The 22838-nt window shown below is 40.6% G+C and overlaps 2 protein-coding genes across 2 annotated transcripts in view; one reads left to right on the plus strand and one right to left on the minus strand.

Annotated features, from left to right (window-relative positions):
* The window catches only part of LOC117450485 (sprouty-related, EVH1 domain-containing protein 2-like), a 30953-nt gene extending 22850 nt beyond the window's left edge, over positions 1-8103 (plus strand). The window contains exon 7 of the mRNA XM_034088289.2: positions 1632-8103. Coding sequence (XP_033944180.1) covers positions 1632-2006 — 375 coding nt within the window. The 3' untranslated portion in view covers positions 2007-8103. The remainder of the gene's footprint in view (positions 1-1631) is intronic.
* A 1777-nt stretch (positions 8104-9880) lies between these two features.
* Positions 9881-22756, minus strand: LOC117450517 (actin-related protein 2-B). The gene is made up of 9 exons (XM_034088329.1): positions 22609-22756; positions 20915-21025; positions 20157-20372; positions 19992-20064; positions 19617-19753; positions 18300-18449; positions 17430-17575; positions 16211-16343; positions 9881-13047 (listed from the first exon to the last, which is right to left on the minus strand). Exons 1-9 carry the CDS (start codon positions 22654-22656, stop codon positions 12877-12879), a joined length of 1185 nt encoding a protein of 394 aa, XP_033944220.1. The 5' UTR covers positions 22657-22756; the 3' UTR covers positions 9881-12876.
* Between the last annotated feature and the right edge of the window lie 82 nt (positions 22757-22838).

Below are 22838 nucleotides of genomic sequence, written 5' to 3' on the forward strand. Positions count from 1 at the left end.
TCCTATGGAGAATTCCCGTTGGCTCGGAGACGAGGGAACAGGAAGTGGTAAAATGCTAACTCACTTCCGGGCTTTAGGACTCGTCACTGCACCGCTCTATACGGGTACAGATGGGGTCCAAAACTAGCGAGACAAATGAATGTCTGGGAGCAATTAATTGTATATGCTACAAATACGGCCAGAATCTTTTGGAAATTTGGGTTGCAGATTAGAATTTTCCAAAGGGGGGTTCGTTTAGCATGAAACACTTGAAATAACTAAAGGATACGTTAAAAAAGAAAGTAGAAAGAAAGTGAGGTCATAGAAAATCATTTCTGCTAAAAAGTGAGCAGTGATTGAGAGTCAGCCCTAAACATTTCAGATGTATCTCACACCGTCACTTTAATTCATGTTTTATTATCTTTGCTTTTAAATTAGTGTTTTTAAATGCTCTTAAAGGTCACCTATTATATTGATTATTCATCAATATATAAGAGCTCTCAGATATATACAAACATGGCTAACGGTTACTCAAGCCACAACATCGTTATGACATCATAAAGTGGCAAAATCTGATCAGCTCATTTTCAGACAGGTTTTTATAGAAATGGATCAAAAAGAGAGAGAATCTTTGTTCCTGAAGCTTTCAGAGTCTCTTTACACAGAGGGGACACATGATGATGTAGAAGAGACATGAAGAAGAGGGGACACATGTTGATGTAGAAGAGACATGAAGAAGAGGGGACACATGTTGATGTAGAAGAGACATGAGGAAGAGGGGACACATGTTGATGTAGAAGAGACATGAAGAAGAGGGGACACATGTTGATGTAGAAGATACATGAAGAAGAGGGGACACATGTTGATGTAGAAGAGACATGAAGAAGAGGGGACACATGTTGATGTAGAAGAGACATGAAGAAGAGGGGACACATGTTGATGTGGAAGAGACATGAAGAAGAGGGGACACATGTTGATGTAGAAGAGACATGGAGAAGAGGGGACACATGTTGATGTAGAAGATACATGAAGAAGAGGGGACACATGTTGATGTAGAAGAGACATGAAGAAGAGGGGACACATGTTGATGTAGAAGATACATGAAGAAGAGGGGACACATGTTGATGTAGAAGAGACATGAAGAAGAGGGGACACATGTTGATGTAGAAGAGACATGAAGAAGAGGGGACACATGTTGATGTGGAAGAGACATGAAGAAGAGGGGACACATGTTGATGTAGAAGAGACATGAGAAGAGGGGACACATGTTGATGTAGAAGAGACATGAAGAAGAGGGGACACATGTTGATGTAGAAGAGACATGAAGAAGAGGGGACACATGTTGATGTAGAAGAGACATGAAGAAGAGGGGACACATGTTGATGTAGAAGAGACGTGAAGAAGAGGGGACACATGTTGATGTAGAAGAGACATGAAGAAGAGGGGACACATGTTGATGTAGAAGAGACATGAAGAAGAGGGGACACATGTTGATGTAGAAGACACATGGAGAATAGGGGACACATGTTGATGTTTAAAAGACATGAAGAAGTGGATTTTGCATAATAGGTGACCTTTAATGTCTTTAATTTGTGTAAAGCACTTTGAATTGCCTTGTGGTGCTATATAAATAAACTTTCCTTTCCTTGCAGCCCAAAGGCAAGCGGAGGAAGGAGGACGGAGAGCGTTCGCGGTGCGTTTACTGTCAGGACATGTTTAACCACGAGGATAATGGACGAGGTCGCTGCCAGGAAGCACCGGACCCCATCCAGACGTGCATCCGGAGGGTCAGCTTCATGTGGTGCGCCGACAGCCTGCTCTACCACTGCATGTCGGACACGGAGGGGGATTTCTCAGACCCGTGTTCGTGCGACACAAACGATGAGAGATTCTGCTTGCGATGGACGGCGCTGGTGGGTTTGTCGCTGCTGGCGCCCTGCATGTGCTGCTACGCCCCGCTCAGAGCGTGCTACCGCTGCGGGGTGGCGTGCCGGTGCTGCGGCGGGAAACACAAAGCTGTGGGTTGAGGCGTCTTTTAGTTCACTTTAGTCCATTTGCCAGTTCTTGGAGTACTGTTGTGAACCTGGAAATGTTGAGTCCCCCAACGTGTTATGATGGAAATGTGTAGTATGGGTCCGCAGCACAAAGAAACTGCCGGATGCTAACTTGCATATGTTGGGCAACACAACGCTGTGGCTTGAGGGCGTGTCACTTTAGTTTAATTGCCAGCTCATGCCCCTTTCACACCAACGCGTTTTCAGCTCGGAGCTGGAGCCTGAAAAGTACCGTTTTTTCCTGTTCACACCGCAGAGCCTCTTAGCTCCGGAATCCGGTTCACTTCCAGCTCCAAAAAATTGTCGGTCTGGAGGCAAGAGCTTCGGAGCTAAGAGGCGGCATCGCTTACGTCTCTCTCAGCAGTGGCCTTCCATTTCGTGTCGTAAGAGGATGACCAAAGCGAACAGCGCTTCAATACAATCGGCCATTGTTGTCGTTGTCGATGTGAGGGATTTCCTCGCGGGTTGGATTTTATGAAGCAGGCACGTAAACGGTGACGTCGTCATGACGCCGCAGCCGCAGCTCTGGGCGGTGTGAGCAGAGCGGGAGCAGAAAGGGGAAACCGGAGCTGAACCAGAAAAGCTCCCGCTCGGAGCTCGAAAGGGAAAGCGCTGGTGTGAAAGCCGATAGAGATCTATTGTGAACCTGGAAATGTTGAGTTCCCCAAAGTTCTATGATATAAATGTACGGGTCCCCAGCTCATAGAAACTGCCGGATAACTTGCATATGTTGGGCAATTTGCAGAAATTGCATTAATAAGGCTTGCACAATTATCATAAGTTAAAATTAATAAGGCTATTCAGACAATAGGTTGAACATGGCTTTGCAGATTTGGAAACATTTTGAGTGGTTTTCTGGGTTATTGAGGATGTTGAATGAATCTATTTTTCAGGATCATAAATGGCCATTTTAACCAGAAAGACGCTGCATTAGTAGGCTACTCCCTGTGGGCTGATTTTGATGAATTGTGGGTTGATTTGAAGATTAAAGGGGACTGAAAACTGACTTTTCGATCCAAAAAGAAATGCAGTTATTGCAACTTATGACAATTGTACAAATTGCCCAACGTATGCCAGTTAGGATCTGGCCTTTTCTTTGAGCTGGGAACCAGTACTAAACGTTTATAACATAAAACTCTGGGGTACTTTACATTTCCTGGTTCACACTGCTGGCAAACACACGACGACCCGATCTGTACCGTAAGCCAGATTTGTTCTAAACATTTGCTTAGATTTCCGGCATGGTGGAAAAATTACAGAGGTTTTTAAAACATGTTCAATAAAAACTTCCAAAACATAAAATACTGTACTAGTAATCTACACAGTATTTGTAGTATAAATGTGGTCCATGTTGTCATACCAAAATGTTCTTACATGTATAAAAACAGGATCATATAAGTACCCTAATATAATACTGTGAAAATATCCATTCTGCATAAATAGTACTTTTACTTTTGATGCTTGGAGTACATTTAGCTCAAAACGATTACTTTTACTTTTTGTACTTCAATTACAATTGATGCAAATACTTTGCACTTTTAAGTACACATTTGAAAGCAGGACGTTAACATGCAGAAGAGTATGTTAGGAGCATACTATTGTATTTATACTTTAAGGCTCAGAGTACTTCTTCCAACACTTTTCTTTGTTAATGAATGACTAAATTATTCGAGACATTCTTTACCAAAACAAGAGATTATTTAAATCAGGACACATTTAAGTCTTCTATTTTGTAACCAATCAAACCAATGATACCGTTATTTTATCTAAAATCCCTGTTCAGTTGGGACCATGGGAAGTAGCGGCATATTCGCACATGTGCAGAAAAATCTTGTTGTCAGTACAGATCGAGTAATGAGAAGGCGTCGCAGGCTCAAAGTAACACTGAAAAACTGACACCTTGACTTTAATTAAATGTATTATGTCAACAAATTGAACATAACTGTATTAGGTTAGTTGAAAGCAATAATATTAAGTTTAAATCAAATAGATTAGGTTCAACTTAATATATATGCCTTCAACTAACCTAATACAGTTATCTGAAATCTGTCGTTATAATACATTTAATTAAAGTCAACTTTAAAGGTTTTTTCAGTGCACAGGGCCAGCAGCAAAGACTCATGGGAAATGGAGGCCGTCGTTTGTCTCGTCTCCGATTTCCAGGAGAAGAAAAACTTTTATCTCAACAGACGAAAAAGGAAAGAAAGACTGAACAGAGAATATTAATTTCTATATAAAGTTATAAATATAAACATAAATATATATCTTTATATAGATATATATTTATGACAGGTACTTTATATTTTTACACTCATGTGTTTTCAAGGCTTGAATATGTCATTTCTTCAGCGTGGTGTGAGGTCAGTATGAATGTTCTTGTGTTCGTTGAAAGGACTGCAGCAAAACCTTCAAACTATTTACAAATCATTTACAATAAAACATGGACAGATCTAGGATTAGTTTAACAGGTGTTTATAACGTTTATTTATAGACAAGAACATGACAATTAGTTTCATGTATGTGTGTTAAATATGGAGCTGGACATTAGCATAGCTTAGCATACGGTCGTGAAGCATAAGGGAAACAGCTAGCCTGCCTCTGTCAAAAGTAAAAAATCTATCATCTACCACTTAAGCTACAAGAAACATGTTATATGTAGGTTAATCTGTACACAAACAGAAACAGGTCTTAATTCAAGTTGGATAAGAAGGTGGAGTTTCATGTATCGCTGTTAAATATGCAGCTGGATGTTAGCCTAGCTTAGCATGAATTCTTAATTCAGAGGGAAAAAGCTATAGCTTGCCTCTTTCAAAAGTCAAAAATAACATCTTCCACGAAAGCTACAGGCGAACATGTTATATCTAGTTAAATCTGTACACAAACAGAAATGTAGAAGCAACAGCCAGGCTGCTTTCCAGTCTTCATGCTAAGCTAGGCTAACTGAATCCTGACTCCAGCCTGCTTAAACCAACATGACATTAGTTTCAATCCTCTCATCGAATTCTCGGCGGGAAAGCTAATGTTTCTCTCTCCAACATGTTATTTCTTTTCAATTTGTTGTGAGCTTACTTGAATTTTAGTTACAGCAGCTTCTCCTGTAAAGATGGATGTTTTATTTTCCTGAAACCTGCTCTGCTCATCTCCCTCTAAAGTTAACAGATAAACCAGTTTGGCCGACCAGTAAGACGGCGATTCGAATAATTCAGAAATACAGTATATGACAATTCGCCAAAAGATAACGTCGTATTTAAAGGTCACCTATTATGCAAAATCCACTTGTTCATGTCTCTTCTACATCAACATGTGTCCCCTCTTCTTCATGTCTCTTCTACATCAACATGTGTCCCCTCTTCTTCATGTCTCTTCTACATCAGCATGTGTCCCCTCTTCTTCATGTCTCTTCTACATCAACATGTGTCCCCTCTTCTTCATGTCTCTCCTACATCAACATGTGTCCCCTCTTCTTCATGTCTCTTCTACATCAACATGTGTCCCCTCTTCTTCATGTCTCTTCTACATCAACATGTGTCCCCTCTTCTTCATGTCTCTCCTACATCAACATGTGTCCCCTCTTCTTCATGTCTCTTCTACATCAACATGTGTCCCCTCTTCTCCATGTCTCTTCTACATCAACATGTGTCCCCTCTTCTTCATGTCTCTCCTACATCAACATGTGTCCCCTCTTCTTCATGTCTCTTCTACATCAACATGTGTCCCCTCTTCTTCATGTCTCTTCTACATCAACATGTGTCCCCTCTTCTTCATGTCTCTCCTACATCAACATGTGTCCCCTCTTCTCCATGTCTCCTCTACATCAACATGTTGTAATCTGTGGAAAGAGACTCTGAAAGTTTTAGGAACAAAGGGTTATCACCTGAATCTCCTCTAGAGCACCATTGAGTTCTTTGTAACCAGATGTCTCTCAGAGGGGCGTGGGGAGGGGCTCCTTGTCTTCATCTAAAGTAACAGACAGAGAATCAGCACTTTGGAAACAGGGCTGAAACAGAGGGGATTATGGGTAATGCTGCAATGATCTGTTTGGTGTTTCAGCCAATCAGAGACAGGCTCTGTATATATCTGAGACCTGTAATATTTTGATGAGAAACAGGATAATAATAGAGGACCTTTAAGTCTGAAAAAGTACATTTGTTTTGTTTGCAGTTACAAATAAAACACAAGTTGCCCAGTTAGACCTTACAAATGATTTCCTGCTGTACTGGTCATACTGGTCCGTCTTAAAGCTGTAACAGAACACGACGTAAGGTTTTAAGCTGTGTGTGTGTGTGTGTGTGTGTGTGTGTGTGTGTGTGTGTGTGTGTGTGTGTGTGTGTGTGTGTGTGTGTGTGTGTGTGTGTGTGTGTGTGTATCTATCAAAAATGATTTTTTTTCATTGATTGTATAAATAGTCTTACTGTTACAATTAAACTCGAAGACATTTCCCCCACATTTCGCTTCTTAAACATTTCTGTTTTTACAAAGAAAATGTATGTTTTAATTATAAGTCAATGAAAAGACAAAGTGTTTCAATGTAGTAAACATAAATTACTGCTGCTCCAACAACATGCTGTATTTCCAAATGTTTTAAAATAGGCAAAGGAAGGAACCATTACACAATATTTCAGCAATAATTTAATTTTCAAGAAGAGGTTTTGACAGTTTCAGGACTCAGAGCTCATTATGTGGTGCTACTTAATTTCTTGTGAGCATAGAAACAACCTTTATATCGTTTTTTTAAAGCTCTGTGTTTCATTCCACCATTAGTTTATTGTGTATCTCTCATGCTATAGAAATTGATTCAATCTTAAACCTCAAATTTAAAGACTGTTTGCTGATTTCACAGAAACATTTTCTCGTGTCAGCGAGAGGCAACAGGGTTGTGTAAAACTAATGAATACGCTGCAGCAGTTCTGTGTGGACGGACTCAAAGGAGACAAAGCTTAACAGAAGAAGAACATCATTGAGAAAGTGCCCATGTGACGTCATGAAGGAGGGAGCAGGTGCTTTGGTTCCTTAGTCTTTATTTGAATGTCTAACGTGTGTCTTTACTCAACACTAAGATTTCAATCACACGAAAGACAACTTGATATCTTTCTGAACGTGGAGACAAACTAACAGTTTTCTTTCTCCTGCAAGTCTTTCATTTATTTAATATACCTTTTCATAGTAATGCAAGGTTCAAACCAGTGGCGACCTGACTGGTATGACGTTAATTAAATAATCAGTAATGGAGGGAGGTTGGTAGTAAATCATAAAACTTGAAGACTTGGAAGGAAACATCTATATATACAGCAGCAGGGGCGGACTGGGACTAAAACTCAGCCCGGGAAACTCGACCGACCGACCGGCCCAACTCGGTACCGCTAGTCAATTGTCAGCGGGGGGTGCTAGTGAATTGTCCGACCGGCCCACTTCGGTGAAACTCCCGGTATTCCCAATGGCCAGTCCGCCCCTATACAGCAGTACGCTAGTTTAATGCACCTTTAATTTGAAAAGAAAAGTCTGAGGCGAGGAGCAATCAGGAGTGAAGGCCTCTGTTTTAAAGCTGTCCGTCTGTCTGTCTGTCCGTCTGCCTGTCCGTCTGCCTGTCCGTCTGCCTGTCCGTCTGTCTGCCCGTCTGCCTGTCCGTCTGCCTGTCCGTCTGTCTGCCCGTCTGCCTGTCCGTCTGTCTGCCCGTCTGCCTGTCCGTCTGTCTGCCCGTCTGTCTGCCCGTCTGCCTGTCCGTCTGTCTGCCCGTCTGTCTGTCCGTCTGTCTGCCCGTCTGTCTGTCCGTCTGTCTGCCCGTCTGTCTGCCCGTCTGTCCGTCTGCCCGTCTGTCCGTCTGCCCGTCGAGCTTCATAATACCACATTTATTTTCTTTCTGCGGCGAGGAAAAGGAACCGTCAGTGTGTGTATTAAAGGAAAGTGCCTGAAGCCTCCTCTTGATTTACGTCCTGATAAATAACGCAAAAGAGCAAAGGTTGTATTCATTGGTTTGTCTTTTTTTATATAATTCACATTTTTACCTATGTAAAAAACAGAATATATATATATATATATATAATATGTATATGTATCAAGTGTATGATGTACATTTTCAGTTCTATTTTTTTATTGTTTCTAATATGACCGATGTAAATCTCTTCTAACAGAAAAAGAGACGATGAGACGTGTATAAAAACATCATCTGGAAACTAATGCAGTGGCCTCTCTTTCTGTGTGTGTGTGTGTGTGTGTGTGTGTGTGTGTGTGTGTGTGTGTGTGTGTGTGTGTGTGTGTGTGTGTGTGTTGGTCTATGGAAGACAATGTGTGTCTGTTACAGATCGACAGTCGTGGAAAGATAAGTGTAACTACACTGAGTTGCGCTACAGTGTATAAACTCCACCTTAATCCCAAAGGTGATGTCAGTAAATCCCTTTTAAAGTGACATCACAACTGTCCCTCAAAGGAAGCAGTGTTTCCCATACATTGATTTAATTGTATATCGTCTGCCAAAAATGGATCTCATAAAAAGAAATAATAATATATATTTTATTTGTTAGGTGGTCTAATGCAGGGGTTCCCAACCTTTTTTCCAAAGAGCCCCCCCAAATGACTCCTGTTGGAAGTTGTCACACACACACGGGGGGGGGGGGCGCAACAGCGGTAATTACAGTTTAAAAGTCTCAAAATGCTACAACTACTGTCACAAACTGGATGAATGTGAAGTATGTTGTTAAAGGAGGATGAAAGCGTAATTAAGGAGCACTGTTGGAGCGACTTTGATGGTTATTGGACTCAGGATTAATTCATCTGGATTCCCGCTGTATGAAGAAATTACGGACACAAGTGGCCGAGATGGGTTTCCTCCGCAGGGTGGCTGGCGTCTCCTTTAGGGATAAGGTGAGAAGTTCGGTCATCAGGGAGGGACTCGGAGTTGAGCCGCTCCTCCTTCGCGTCGAAAGGAGCCAGTTGAGGTGGTTCGGGCACCTAGTTAGGATGCCACCTGGGCGCCTCCCTAGGGAGGTGTTCCAGGCACGTCCAGCTGGGAAGAGACCAAGGGGTAGACCTAGGACCAGGTGGAGGGATTATATCTCTTCGCTGGCCTGGGAGCGCCTTGGGACCCCCCAGTCAGAGCTGGTTGATTTCGCCAGGGAAAAGAAAGTTTGGGGCTCTCTGCTGGAACTGCTACCCCCGAGACCCGACCACGGATAAGCGGGAGAAGAGGATGAAGAAATTAAAGGACGGCGGAAGTGGAAACAATTCACAAAGGGATTAAACTGTTTAAAACACATGATCAAAGTAAGCCGGATTTTGCCGATGTGTTTATGTGGATTAAAAAAATCGTAAATAATCTACAAAATGGAGGAGACCGATCTGATCGGAGCAACTGAGACAAATAATCAAACTGAAACCGGCATGGACAATGACTATGTTTTAAAAATGCGCTTATCCAGAAAAGCCTAGTTTGGACACTTTACGGGCAGAAGAAACATTTCTATCAAAGAAAGAATTATACATTTCTGTCTTTTTATGCCTTTAATACTAACTTGAATTGTTATTAAAATTAATTAATCAATAATTTGTTATTGTGATGTAGAGACAAGGCTTTTAGTGACAATCATGTATTGCATTACAATTATGTGTAAAAAAAAAAAAGAAGAGAAGTCTAAATATGATATTTGGCGATCGTTGGCGTATATGTTTTTTACAATAATGGAGCTCTGTGGCCCAAAGGAAGTAGATGTTAGTCTCCAATAAGAAAACTATAGAATATCACCAGAATCTTTATCTAAAGCTACTTTTTAAAAAGGACTAAAATGTCTTCTTCTTGATCCTGCGGAGGAAGGTGTCATTGCTACAACAGAATTAAAAACACAGCGACACCAGGCGTCTATAAATCACTTTGCTTTATTTAAATCAGCGGTTGGCAGTTATGTTACAAAACATAAAAAGGACGACCAAAAATAATATCCGACAAGAATAACTGTAGTTGGCACTCGATGACCGTGAAGAGGAAAATTATACATTGATATTTATATATGCAAGTGCCTCCAATATACACATAAGAACCGAGAAGGAAAACCACAAATACCAGCTTTTACGTGGTTTTCCCTTTTGCCTGACACCAGATTCTTATTAACATCACAAAATAATATATCAGTAACCCACAAAAATCACTTTCGCCTGTAACCCCAAACCCACAAATCAATCTTCAGTTCAGCCGAGAAGGAGGGGCAGGTGTGGTCGCGATCGAAAAGAAAACTAAGATTTAATCAGAGGAACGCAAAATCAAAAATGAACTGATTTTACTCTTAAGTTTTCTAAATAGTGCAGGTTCAGTGATTGAGACGCACAAACACTACAACGATCTCATTGGTTGAACATTATCGCGTCCAATTGCAACTGCGCTGAGGCTTCTGGGTAATGTAGTACCACAATGGAACGAGGTGATTTTTCAGAAAGCTGTAATATAATCTTTTATCTCAATAAATTGTTCATTATGGTAAAAGATATTTGGGGAACAAGAAATGTTTGTCCTCTCCAGCCTATCATAAAATGGAAGTCATATTATCTTATATGATTGTTGGGAAGTGAATGAATCCAAAGTGAACCATGTGATAAGTCATTTTGTTTTGAAAACCCATAAAAATAAGGGTTATTACAATTATCTTTTTAGAGTTATTTGATGATTATCGTCCTAAAAAACATGAAGCTTTGGGATCCAGAACAAACCATATATTTGATGATAACTAGTGAAATGATTATGTAAATGTCATGAAATGCATACTGTAAGATGGTTAAGAGGTCATATAACACGGAAGGACGCTTAAGTTAAGAGTATTAGCCATCCTGTCACTTTTTATTTTGCTTCAACCAATGAGATTGTTTATTTCCATTATGTTTACATCCTCAATTAGCTCTGTACGATTCAATAGGCCACACCTCCTTTCCTCCTTCAAGACCAAGACAGGGAATTACTTCCTGTTGGACATTTCCTTCTTAATACACAATATATTTAATTTATTCCCCCTCAACATCTGACCCAGAACCAGCCAATCAGTTTGTCCACGACAGTCTGATCGGGATGGCTGAGCTGAGTTCAGCTGTTGAGGGCAGAAAGCTTCAATGTGACCACAGTGAACATGGGGAATGAAACCGGTCAACAGTCAGACGTATGACTGAGAAACCCTGGTGTCCTCAGAGACAAAAAGCACAGCAATGATAAAATGAAAAGAATGCATGTTAAAGAAAAGGGAATAGAGCCTCGGTGGTTTTAAAGCATGGTGCGTTATCGGCACGAGAGAAATTATGTAGATTAACCATCGACAACGAATCAAAACCCTTCTCACATAAGTCCTCTGATCTGGAAAGGTTGATTTGTTGGTAAACAGAGACATTAAGAGCTTCGACTGGACTGTTTCCAAATCCTACACTCTTTTAATCGCCATCCTTTTCAACACCGTGATTCAAGAAGAAGGCAAGAAAGCTGAGAAACATCCAAACTATTCCTCTCAACTCTTCATCTTTAAATCTTGAGAAACACATGGACTCCCGCGCTCAAGAAGCAAGCAATCGAGACAAGCGAGGTGCGGAGTGAAACGGCACCCGACAGTGACTCGCTCCCAAACAGGAAATGAGAGGGGGGGGGTGGTATTTAATAATCAGTGTGTAAAAACACTCCGCATGTAATGGTCTATTTGTTCTTATAGCTAATCTCTGTAATGCTCCACACACTGAGCATCATTTTTTAAGCCGACATCTGTTTTGACAGATTAGGCAGCACATTTTTAGCAAGGCGGGGGGGGGGGGGGGGGGGGCTCGATTTGGAAAGGAAACGCATCACTCATCATAATAACAATAATCATCGTCGCCTTCAACTTGAAAACAGCCAGGAGCTTTTTCTGGCCTCCTGTGAAAGGCACTAGAAACAAAAATACTCGCACATAAGCTGCTATAAAAAGAAAAATGAGAATATCCCCCACTTCATCAAAGTAAACAGCCTGCATCTTAATGCCGTAATAACCGTTCTTTTTTTTGTCGACATATTTGAAAAAGCGCTTATTTGCTTACTTGGCAAGACTTTCATGTCAGTTCAGAATAAGGCTTAGACAGCCGCTAGTTAGCTTAGCATAGGACACAAAACCCATCGACAAGCACCTCTAAAGCTCATTGATTAGCATGTCCTTATATCTCTGTTGAACGAGGTTAACTAAATACTGGAGGTGCCTCATATCAGTATTTTTAATTCCTCTTTTCTTGTTAAAATGTTTGCAAAAACCCATCCTTGAAAACTAAAGCGTGTGCTGGTTGCCAGGTTGTGTGAGGCTAACTGCTTCCAGTCTTTATGCTAAGCTAAGCTAACAACGTTCTAGCTTCAGTTTCATGTTGAAATGAGAGGTATGAGAGCATCGGCTGCATGTACATGTATTCAATCGAATAGAAGCCGAAGTGCAACATTATGAAATGTTCAGAATACACTCTTGTACTGAGAAGTCAAATCCAGTATTTCACAGAAAGATGATCCCTTTAATATCGGGAATCATGTCTCAATTTCAAAACCAGTCAATATTGAAATTGTGCAGCCATGAGGAAAGTCTTGCCAAGGAAGCAAATGTTACCTAAACTCTGGTACTAAATGGCGCCATCTTGTGCATTTTTAAACACATTTGTCAGCATTTCTTTTTTTTGGAGGGCATATATTCAAGAGCTCTGTTAACACCTCCTTCACCATGAGACTTCTTACCCCGTATCCTTCATCTTCTTCCTCCCTCCTCGCTTTATAAAAATGAGCGTGAATCGACGACACCCCGGCACATCGAGGTGAGCGCTGCGTGGATATCAGCCGAGCGGTGTAGATGGAGGGGGGAGGGGGAGTGTTTGTGTTTTATCTGAAGGTGACTCCGAGCTTCTCCAGCACGCGCGTCCCTTTCTCCTGATACTCCTCCCTGGTCATCCAGAAGTTGTCCTTGTCCTTCATGATGTCGGCCAGCACGGCGCCGCCCAGGAACACCATGTGTTTACGCCGGGGGGGGTCCTCTATCCGGATCTTGAATTTCTGCGGAGACAAAGCGGAAAGTAGAGTGTCAACAGAGCGCTGACGGAGTGCTGGCACCCAACAGCGAACACCCTGTCTGTGTCTGTCCGTCTGTGTGTCCGTCCGTGTGTCCCCCCACAACCCCCCGCTTCTTGTGAGGTGCTTTAAATACTCTGAAGATCTTTTAATACAAAGGCTGGAGGGTTTCCCTGAGCAGCAGAGCGTGGCTACTTTCGAGGAACAATCAGATTTATTTTCAACTCATCGTCATTAGACTGACAGAGGTTTCTGGATGTTGAAGGCATTAGTGCCCCCTAGTGGTGAAAACAAGCACTGCACAAGAACGCTCTGGTGCTTTTCTGTAACTGATCGACCTGATAAGAAGAAGTGGAAAATCTAAGTTGGAAACACACTTTTTTCCATGTAACTTATGCAAATTTCTACACAATGCAACTCGCACAACTCTTCCCACTTTTAAATCTTATTATACTGCACATTTTAGATTTTTCAGAGTCCTGTGTCAAATTCGTATTGTACTTACTTCGTGTATATATTTATATTGCTTGTAAACTCTTATTTTTTACATTTAATAAGAAGTTTATTTTACCCCTTAACTCCTCTAATTGTGTTTGTATATGCACCATTATTCACCAAAGCAAATTCCTTGTATGTGTAAACCAGAGGTCGCATTAACCGAATATTTTCCGCCTATGACGGATTTTTTTTAAAGGAATGGTCCACTCATTAGATAATTAATCAAAACTTCAGTATTTAGTGAAACGTTATGTTTAAACCATACCCTGAAGAAATCAGCGATATTCCCCGGTAAATAATGATTTTATAGCTCTTTTTTATCAAGACCTGTATATTCCGTCTGGCCGCCGCCATGTTTGCCATTTTCAGTAGTCACGTGATGGTCGTGACGTCATCCATGCGTTCACTTTGTCAACACACGGAGTATTTCAGTTCGAACTCGTCAGCAGAGGAACAAGTTTTGACCAATGTGAAGAGATTGGATGGGGGAATTCAGCCATACATATCAGTATGACAATACGACACCCTCTGTCCTAAGACCCTCACATCGTACAAGGAAAAACTTCCGAAGAAAACCCCCAGTTTAAAGGGAACATGGGAGAAACCTCAGGGAGAGCAGCAGAGGAGGGATCCCTCTCCCAGGACGGACAGACGTGCAATAGATGCCGTGTGTAAATTGAAAAGATAATACATTTGCAACATAGGTAGTCCAAATGTTTGGAAATGCATGTGTGTATAATAGGAAGATGATATAAGATACTATATGTATGCATGTAGTACCACCCTTGCTAGCGATTCCCTCTCTAGTTTAGCATACTCAGCTTCGTTGTCCCTGGCCATAGAATCACGATTTTATGGAGCCGGAAAAACTGGGGTAAAATACACACTAGCCTGTACTACGCTATATGGAAAGGCCACCAAAAACTGTCCTGGCCTGGACGCTAAAGGACGTTAAAACGGGGCTAGCCGCTGCAATGGAAATGCGCTATAACATACCTTATTCTTACTCCGAGCACTACTTCTGCTCCTCCGTCGCTTCACACTTGCAGAGGGCGATTTCTCTGCTGGCCGAACTGGTGTCCTGGTCGGTATTGACACCAGAAAGACCGATGGTACTGCATCTCCATTAAGTAATGGTTGTTCCATAAATCCCATGTTATGTTTGATCATACTCTCAGAGTAGTCGTCCGGAAATGTGAAATGTTCGCTGCATACATGAGCCTGTGAATCTTTCGGTTCGGGCCGGCCACATTTCGCTAGCCACTGCCTCTGAATGTACTTCTTATGCTTACCTTTTGGCAACAGATGGAACCGAGCATTCCGTGGATTGTTCCTATCCGAATTATGGCAATATTTCGCGATACAGTGAGGCATATTTGAAGAGAGAAACTACAGTAAATAACATGGAGATCAACGTGTCTTCGAAAACCAAACGCATGGATTACGTCACGTCCGGGAAATGGCGGCGCCCACAGTGTTGATGTTATTTCGGTATATAATCAGTTTAAAATCACTGATAATGTCATCGGATTAAAAAAAAAAAAAGAGAGACTGGCAGAGACTGGTCTGTTTTATCGGATGATAATTTTTAAAAAATGAGTGTCATGAGCATACCATTCCTTTAACAATGACGGACAAATCTGAAAGCAGTCCGTCATTTTGACAGATTGGAACAAACTCGGAACAGCGCCAAAGTTTCCCCGCAGCGAGGCTCCGGTGTTATGCATGCCCTCCAAAAAGGAAATGATACCGTTTCCTAACCGAACTGTGCCGTACAGATCATTGAGATGTCTGAGTTTTGGCTTTCCGCTGTGCACGCTCCCGCGAGGTGCAGCAGCCATGCATAACACGCCGCATGTGAACTGTCGAACTGTCTCTCCCCCCCCCCTCGTCAGAGTTGTGTAAAGGCCGACGGGTAATTCTGGATTTTGACAGAAGATTTACGATCCTGTCCGTCAAAATGACGGGCAGCGAAAAAGTCTAGCGCAACCTCTGGTGTAAACCTACTTGGCAAAAACCCCTAATTGTGGGTCTGACATTAAGCTTCATTTTGTCCCATGATATCATTTGAACTGAAGTCTGCAAATTAATGTACTCCAACTAAGATATATCTCCAGTAGCCAGTTATTATTAGTAATGAAGTCTAGGCCTCTATTATAAAAGACTGATGCTGCAGTGACTGGAAAATATTCACCAGACATCTCCACGAGGCTCTTCATCTTAAGAAAACATCACAATTCGACATGTAAAAATACCCTTCCACGTAACTAAGAGTCCATTAATTCAGAGGCAACACACCTAACTAACGGAGATCGGTTTTGGACATTTTTAGACATATTTGAGTAAAAGTCATATTTTTGGAAAAGGGACAAGTGGTGTCTTCGCTCGATGCCTCATGTTTTAAACCAAGACATATCCTGACAGGACTTTTCCATTCAAATGAGTAGTAGTAATATGGTAAAACAGAATATGAAATAAATGCATTATAGAAAATGTATTAATAATAGTAAAGTAAATACAAATAAATAAAAGCATTTTACACAGCGACGTCTTTAGCAGAGAAGAATCGGTTACACGGGGACATTTTTCCATATTGTTCTTTTGAAACTCAAAGAAGTTCAAAGTGATGTTTTCAGACGCTTGTACTCACAGATAGCTTGTCCACGTCTCCCTTCAGCACTCTCTCCAGGTACAGCTGCTTCATCTCGCGCTCCAGGCGGGACGGCAGGCCGGGGTACATGGTGGAGCCTCCGGACAGGACGATGTGCTTGTAGAACTCAGACCTTATTAGAGAAAAACAACGAGGTTAGAACAAAGAAAATACTGGTTTTATTACGTCACTTAATCCTAGCTGTGAGAAGAGTTCATCTTGACAAAGTATGTGTAAACATGTTAGTCATCATTTGTCTCAGTGTCTTATGATGACCCTAATTCTGTTTCAGAGGGTTTTTCTGGAAATGTTTTAACTAAATCTTATCTCAAAGGTTCAATATTTTACAGACTTCTAACTTTTTGAGTTGTCTTAGTTTTGAATACAACTTGTCATGATATCAATGCAAGGCCAGTTTATAATACAACACATGTCAACAAAAGGCAAGTCAAAGTTCTTTACAAAAAGCATTTAAAGGGGACCTATCATGCAAAATGCACTTTTTTATGTATTTTATACATAAATAAATAAAACCCTCTCTCTTTTCCTCCGTACCCAAATCTCTAAAAACGGGGAACAACGGAGCTGATCCAGATTTGCGTCCGATACGACGTAATATCTGAAATATGGACCCACAGCCCAATCAGAAACGTTGCTATCAGAAACAATGCCCGACTGTTTTGGACGTAATATGGTCGGTGTTTACATTAGCATCGCTAACACTCAGAGCTAACCTGTACTGGAGAGCATGCGTGTGAAGAAGCAGGAAGTAGAAAGGAACTCACCTTGTGGTATAACCGGCAAGAGAGAAAGGCTTTGAGCTCCATACCATTTCAGAAATAACCCTTGATAATCCATGATATGGCGTTTCATCACGGCAGTATTTAGTTTAGACAGTAGCTGCCGGGTTCTGCATAAGCTCCGCCCCTCCTTTTTTTTTTTTTTTTAACCTTATATCCAGAAACAGCACTTTTGAAACAGGAAGTGAAATAGAGGGATATGAGGCGTGGCTAGAATGGGTGATCTGTTTGGTATTTTGAGCAAAACACTTCATAGACATGTTTTTTATATATTGTATATACCTGAGACCTATGCTATTGCCTACAAATAGCACGATAGCTGACCTTTAAAGCATTAAATCAGACAGAACATGTGTGACTCAAAGAGGGATTTTTACTTGTCCATCAACTATAAAGACGAGCAGTCGCTGGCAGCTCACCTGGTGTCGATGTCTGCGGCCTGGATGGTGTTGAAGAGCAGCTCGGCCACCCCCACCCCCTCCACGTTGATGAGGTGAGGTTGAAACAGAGCCTCGGGGGCTTCGAACCTCTCCCCTCCCACTTTGATCAACCTGCCGTCCGGGAGCTGAGGACACAACAAAACCCCGTCAGAAATGTGACAACGTCTGAAAACTCATTATCAGTGAAGGAACAAAAAGAAAACAAATATTATGTTAATAATTGCGTTTTTGGGAGATGGGGTGAGAGTAAATAAGTATAAACTTCTTCCCACCCCTTTTCGGATGTGTAATTAAGTAGATTATTTGTTTATATATAATTTTAAGTTAGTAATACTATTGTTTATCAATTTGACGCTGCTTAATATTATAATATAGTATAATAATTCTGATGTTTTATTTCATTATTATTATTTATTTTACACATTCGAAAAAAATCAAACAGCTTTTTTTATGGTTTTGCATAATTAAAAAATACACAAACAAAACGGAGAAGGCAAAACATCCATTGGACTTATTTAAAGCCTCTACCTAAATAATGTACAAAAAAATAAAGATATATAAAACACAAGATCAGTACACAAACAATTGCTTGAATTCAATAAAAATTGCAACCTTTAAGAATGCTATACTAAACATTATAATTAAATAAAACTGATGTGAATATGAAAACCAGGCATCATAGAGTGGCCTAATTATTGTTCAGGTATTTTTAAAGTGCAAGTCGACTTTATTGTCAGTCTTCCAGTTAAATATGTAAATACCTAGGCTATATATACACACAATCAAAGACACATTAAGACCTAAATAAAAAAGGTAGAGATGGAGTTTCTAAGCATGACGTAAACTGACCGTGTACGACTCCACCAGCACGGTGGTCTCCAGCGCCAGCTTCTGCTCCTGCTCGATGTTATAACCCACGTAGCACAGCTTCTCCTTCATCATCCTCACCGTCTCAAAGTCCGCAGAGTGGTTGAAGGCGTAACCTCGCAGCAGCAGCAGCTGGAAGACGGATTTCATGGTTATCAAAGCATCGAAATACATTCATTTTACAAAGAATAAGCCAGTGCGTAGAACAACCAGCGCTTCAACAAAAAGTTAACTGAAAGTAAAAAGCACAACAAGAAGGAAAAGACCTAAATATGTGACATGACAGCTGGTGAAAAGATATTCATTATTTTGATATTGAATTTGAGTTTAAGGACAAGAAATACTGAATGCTGATTGGACAACAGGAAACATTTTGATTTGGTAATTGATACGGTTTCATGTGTGTCCGATCATTTCACGCCAATAGATCCAATTCATTTAATTCATTCATAATTAAATCAAATGACACCACCCTGCGCCTAAAATGTGTTGCTGATCATTAAGTTATACAGTATTTGTACTAGGGATGCCAGCGATTATTCGAATATTCGCTACAGTCTCCATAATCGAATATTATTTTTAAAAATCGATTTTATTTCTATATTTTTTTTTTTTTTTATGTATTATTGTATGATTGATTGATTGATTGATTGATTGATTGATTGATAATCGATTATTATTCGCCAGGGCTGCCGAATAATCGATTTTGATCATGGTCAGTTTCTGGCAACCCTAATTTGTACTTTCCATCAATTTACATTTAAGTAACAAAACACACTTTTTTAACAAATATATAAATGCAACAGTCTGACCTCCTATTTTTCATGAATAGAAAAAAAGATTCAAGACATTTTTTATGCACACTTAGGGCTTGACTCGCTTAGATTTTCTGCACAAAATGTGTTAAAATCTGCATGAGGGAGCATCCATCAAGATACTCCTTTAATAGCATGATTATTAGACAGGTGTTCGCTGGGCTGGTTAGAATAAATGGTCACTTTATAATGATCCATTGAGGCTAAACAGACTATAACACCCCTTAGATACCAACCAACTATGTGCTATATATAATATATATGCCGTTAATAAGTGTGCAATATATACCTGGCTGCTAAATCCTAAGAACTGTTACAGGATGTGTATTTTTTGTATCTTTAATACTTTTGTATGCATGCTTCTAAGCTGTCTTTGGCTCTTTTTCGGCTGTAACCACGTACATTTCTCCTCTGTGGGACGAACAAAGGGTTTCTGAATCTGATCATATAAAGACGGTCCATCACTGCGTGTTGCTGCTGGTACCTTGATGAGGTAGCGTGTTATGTCCCTCCCTGCGATGTCCAGGCGTCGGGTCAGGTGAGGCAGCGAGAAGCCCTCGTACACCGGACAGATGTGAGTCACACCGTCACCAGAGTCCACCACCACTCCAGTCAGCAGCCCTGAAACAGAAGAGTGCAAGGATGTGTACTACTTAGTATTCAAGGTGTGCATGTGATACCAATACCTGCTCATCTACATTGCTCTACAGCTCCACTGGTAGTCCAACTATGTAGCTCCATGAGTTTTAGAATTTAGCTAGAGGCTTTTGTTAGAAAAAGTAGTTCTTGCTTGGATTTTGCTCAGAGAATAGCTTTTTAAGTTTAGCTGTGAACATGAGTGCTCAGGAGACAAACAAACCTTGAGCGTAGAGAGTGAGGACAGCCTGGATGGCGATGTAAACGCCTTCAAACTGGTACGTTTCAAACATCACCTAGCAGGGAGAAAACAGAACTAAGTTAACTATAAAAGCATTAAAAAAGGTTGTGTTTCTGCCACATTTTCAATACAAATCCATTAGCCCACCTCTATAATCTTTTCTCTGTTCTTGGTGGGGTTCATGGGCGGCTCGGTCAGAAGGATCTTGCAGTCGCGCGAGTTGATGTTGAGTTTCTCGGGGCCGAAGGTGTAGTCCCACAGGTGCTTCATGTCGTCCCAGTTCCTGACGATGCCGTTATCCATGGGATAGTTCACCTCCAACATGGAGCGCAGCTCGCTGGCCTCATCGCCCACCATCAGGTCCTGCGAGGGGTCAAAGTTCAATAGATCAGTTAGGTCTTTACCTGCTGCTTCCTTAGGCTGATGATTCTTTTAAAAGCATCCCACAGCCACAAAGTTTACAATTCATCAGCTGTCTTATCAAAATCATTTTCCTTGTGTCTTACTTAAAGGTCTCCTATTATACTATGTTTAGGCATATAGGTCAAGGATATATAAAAAAACATGTTTATCAAGTGTTTTGCTCAAAATATCAAACAGATGACCCATTCTAGCCTCATATCCCTCTATTTCAGCCCTGTTAGAAAAGGGAGGAAAATATAGTATTTTCTGACACTTTGGGAGTCTTCTTAGGGACACATCTTTATGTATAAAAGAAATCAAAAAGTGCATTTAGAATAATAGATGACCTTTACTTAAGATAGTAAGTTAATGAAGTGAGCCTCGGCAGTGTTTGGTTAAGGTCCAAAGCTGCAACATCTTTGTATATTATGGAAAATAATTATTGCGCTTTCATACATGTACCGGACCATCTAATATTGCAGTTACAAGGATTTCCATGTTACCTTTATTTCAATGTTGCCAACTTTAGCTGTGGAGCGGATGATTGGCCGGCCAACCAGCGCTGGGAAAATGTGTTCGGGGAAGTTGGAGCCTGCAAAGCCGCACTTGACAAACTAGGAAGGAAATGAAAGAAGAATAGAAGGAAAAACAAGTGTTACAAATACAATATTTGAAGTATAATAGATGTTAAATAAGCAAAAAATCCTTCACTAGAGCAACATCTTGTAGGTTCACAAGGGATATATATACACACTGAGGCCGACTTGGTACCTGTGAACTAGGGCTGCTCGATTATGGCAAAAATCATAATCTCGATTATTTGGGTCAATAATTGATATCACGATTATTAAAAACGATTATCCATTTACTTTGAAAACATCAATTTATTGGAGAACAGTATGTCTAACAGTTGATTACCCTGAATTCTAAGTATAATTCAACTGAAAAACCAAAATAATTTAAAAAAAGTAATAATAATAATAAAAAAATATTTTATTTCGATTACGTTGGTTGTCATAGTTGCAAGCCATAATCGTAATTGCAATTAAAATACGATTAATTGAGCAGCCATACTGTGAACCACAATGTACATATGATAATGAACTCAATTCTTAAATAGCACTGTAAGAGATACAAAATATGTATTAACAACTTTTTTACTTGGATATAACAGAACTGCTTTGACTTGAATAAAAGTCACTTTTCCTGAATAGTTTAGCATTTGTAAAGGCTGGCTACTACAAACAAAATTGGCCATTTAAAGCCATGCTTAGCAGTGGTGGAAAAAGTATTCACATTCTTTACTTGAGTAAAAGTACTTATACCACACTGTATACATACTTAATATCAAGTAAAAGAACTGCATCGAGAAGTAGTAAAGTAACGATTAGGAAAAGTCAGTTAAAGTATTAGGAGTTAAAGTACTCGTGGCCTAAAAAAAAAACGACAATGATGAGCCAATCTTCCCATTTAAGAAGCTGTGGGTGACTGTACTTAGTGACACTGATCATTCAAACTGGGTGTCTGCACTTTATAACGAGGGCGGGCCGACTGAAGAGCCTACTGAGCTAGCCTAGCTAACTAAAACAGAAAACAGAAAAATGGGGATTCTGTAGTAAAGATTATTAATGATTTTATCTCTAACTCGTCCTTTAAGATGGCTCCTGGTGCTTTTGCTTCGTAATATTAAATAAGCAAAGCTAAAAAGGCATTCAGCTAGCCACCGTGGCTAACATGTACTGAGCATGTACGGAAATGGAATTAATTGACTTCATGACTTTGAAATGTAAACTACTAAGGTGTCAAAATGGAGTGTTAAATTGAACAGGGGATTGATTTAGGTTTTTTTTAAGGTTAACTGACAGTGCATAACGTGACCAAAGTTACAAAGCAAAGCTAGCTAAACTAACCGCTAGCTACCAGATTGAACAAGACTTTTATAGAATATTGGGTATTTAATGGTGTGCTACTGATAAATATAACCAAAATGTGTCATCTGTAGCCCTGGTGTAGATGAATGGATCCAGCTGACAGACACATTCCTCTCACAACCCACCCAGACATGCTAACGCGTTAGCCTGTTAGCTCGATAATCACTTCCTGTTTCCAGTTTTCTCTCCGTTTGCTCATCAAATTGCAGGAGCACAAAGAGCGACACGGGGGGAGATTTAAATCCACCGCCTGTTCTCAAACTTACCCCGGTTCCATTGTCACAAACAACGATTTTTCTCCCTTGACTGTCCATGTTTGTTCCCTGAATTCAGCAGCAGCCTCCTGCCAACGTCAAGCTAACCAACCGCCGGAAGCAACACACTTCAGGTGGGGTTCTTTCACAATAAAAGCCCCATCTCCACACATACTCATACAGTGGTGGGACTGAGTAGTATTCTGGAGCTTTTATCGAAGTAAAAATACTTATACTAAACT

This window comes from Pseudochaenichthys georgianus, chromosome 1 (genome assembly GCF_902827115.2).
Source record: "Pseudochaenichthys georgianus chromosome 1, fPseGeo1.2, whole genome shotgun sequence".
NCBI classification, from domain to species: domain Eukaryota; kingdom Metazoa; phylum Chordata; class Actinopteri; order Perciformes; family Channichthyidae; genus Pseudochaenichthys; species Pseudochaenichthys georgianus.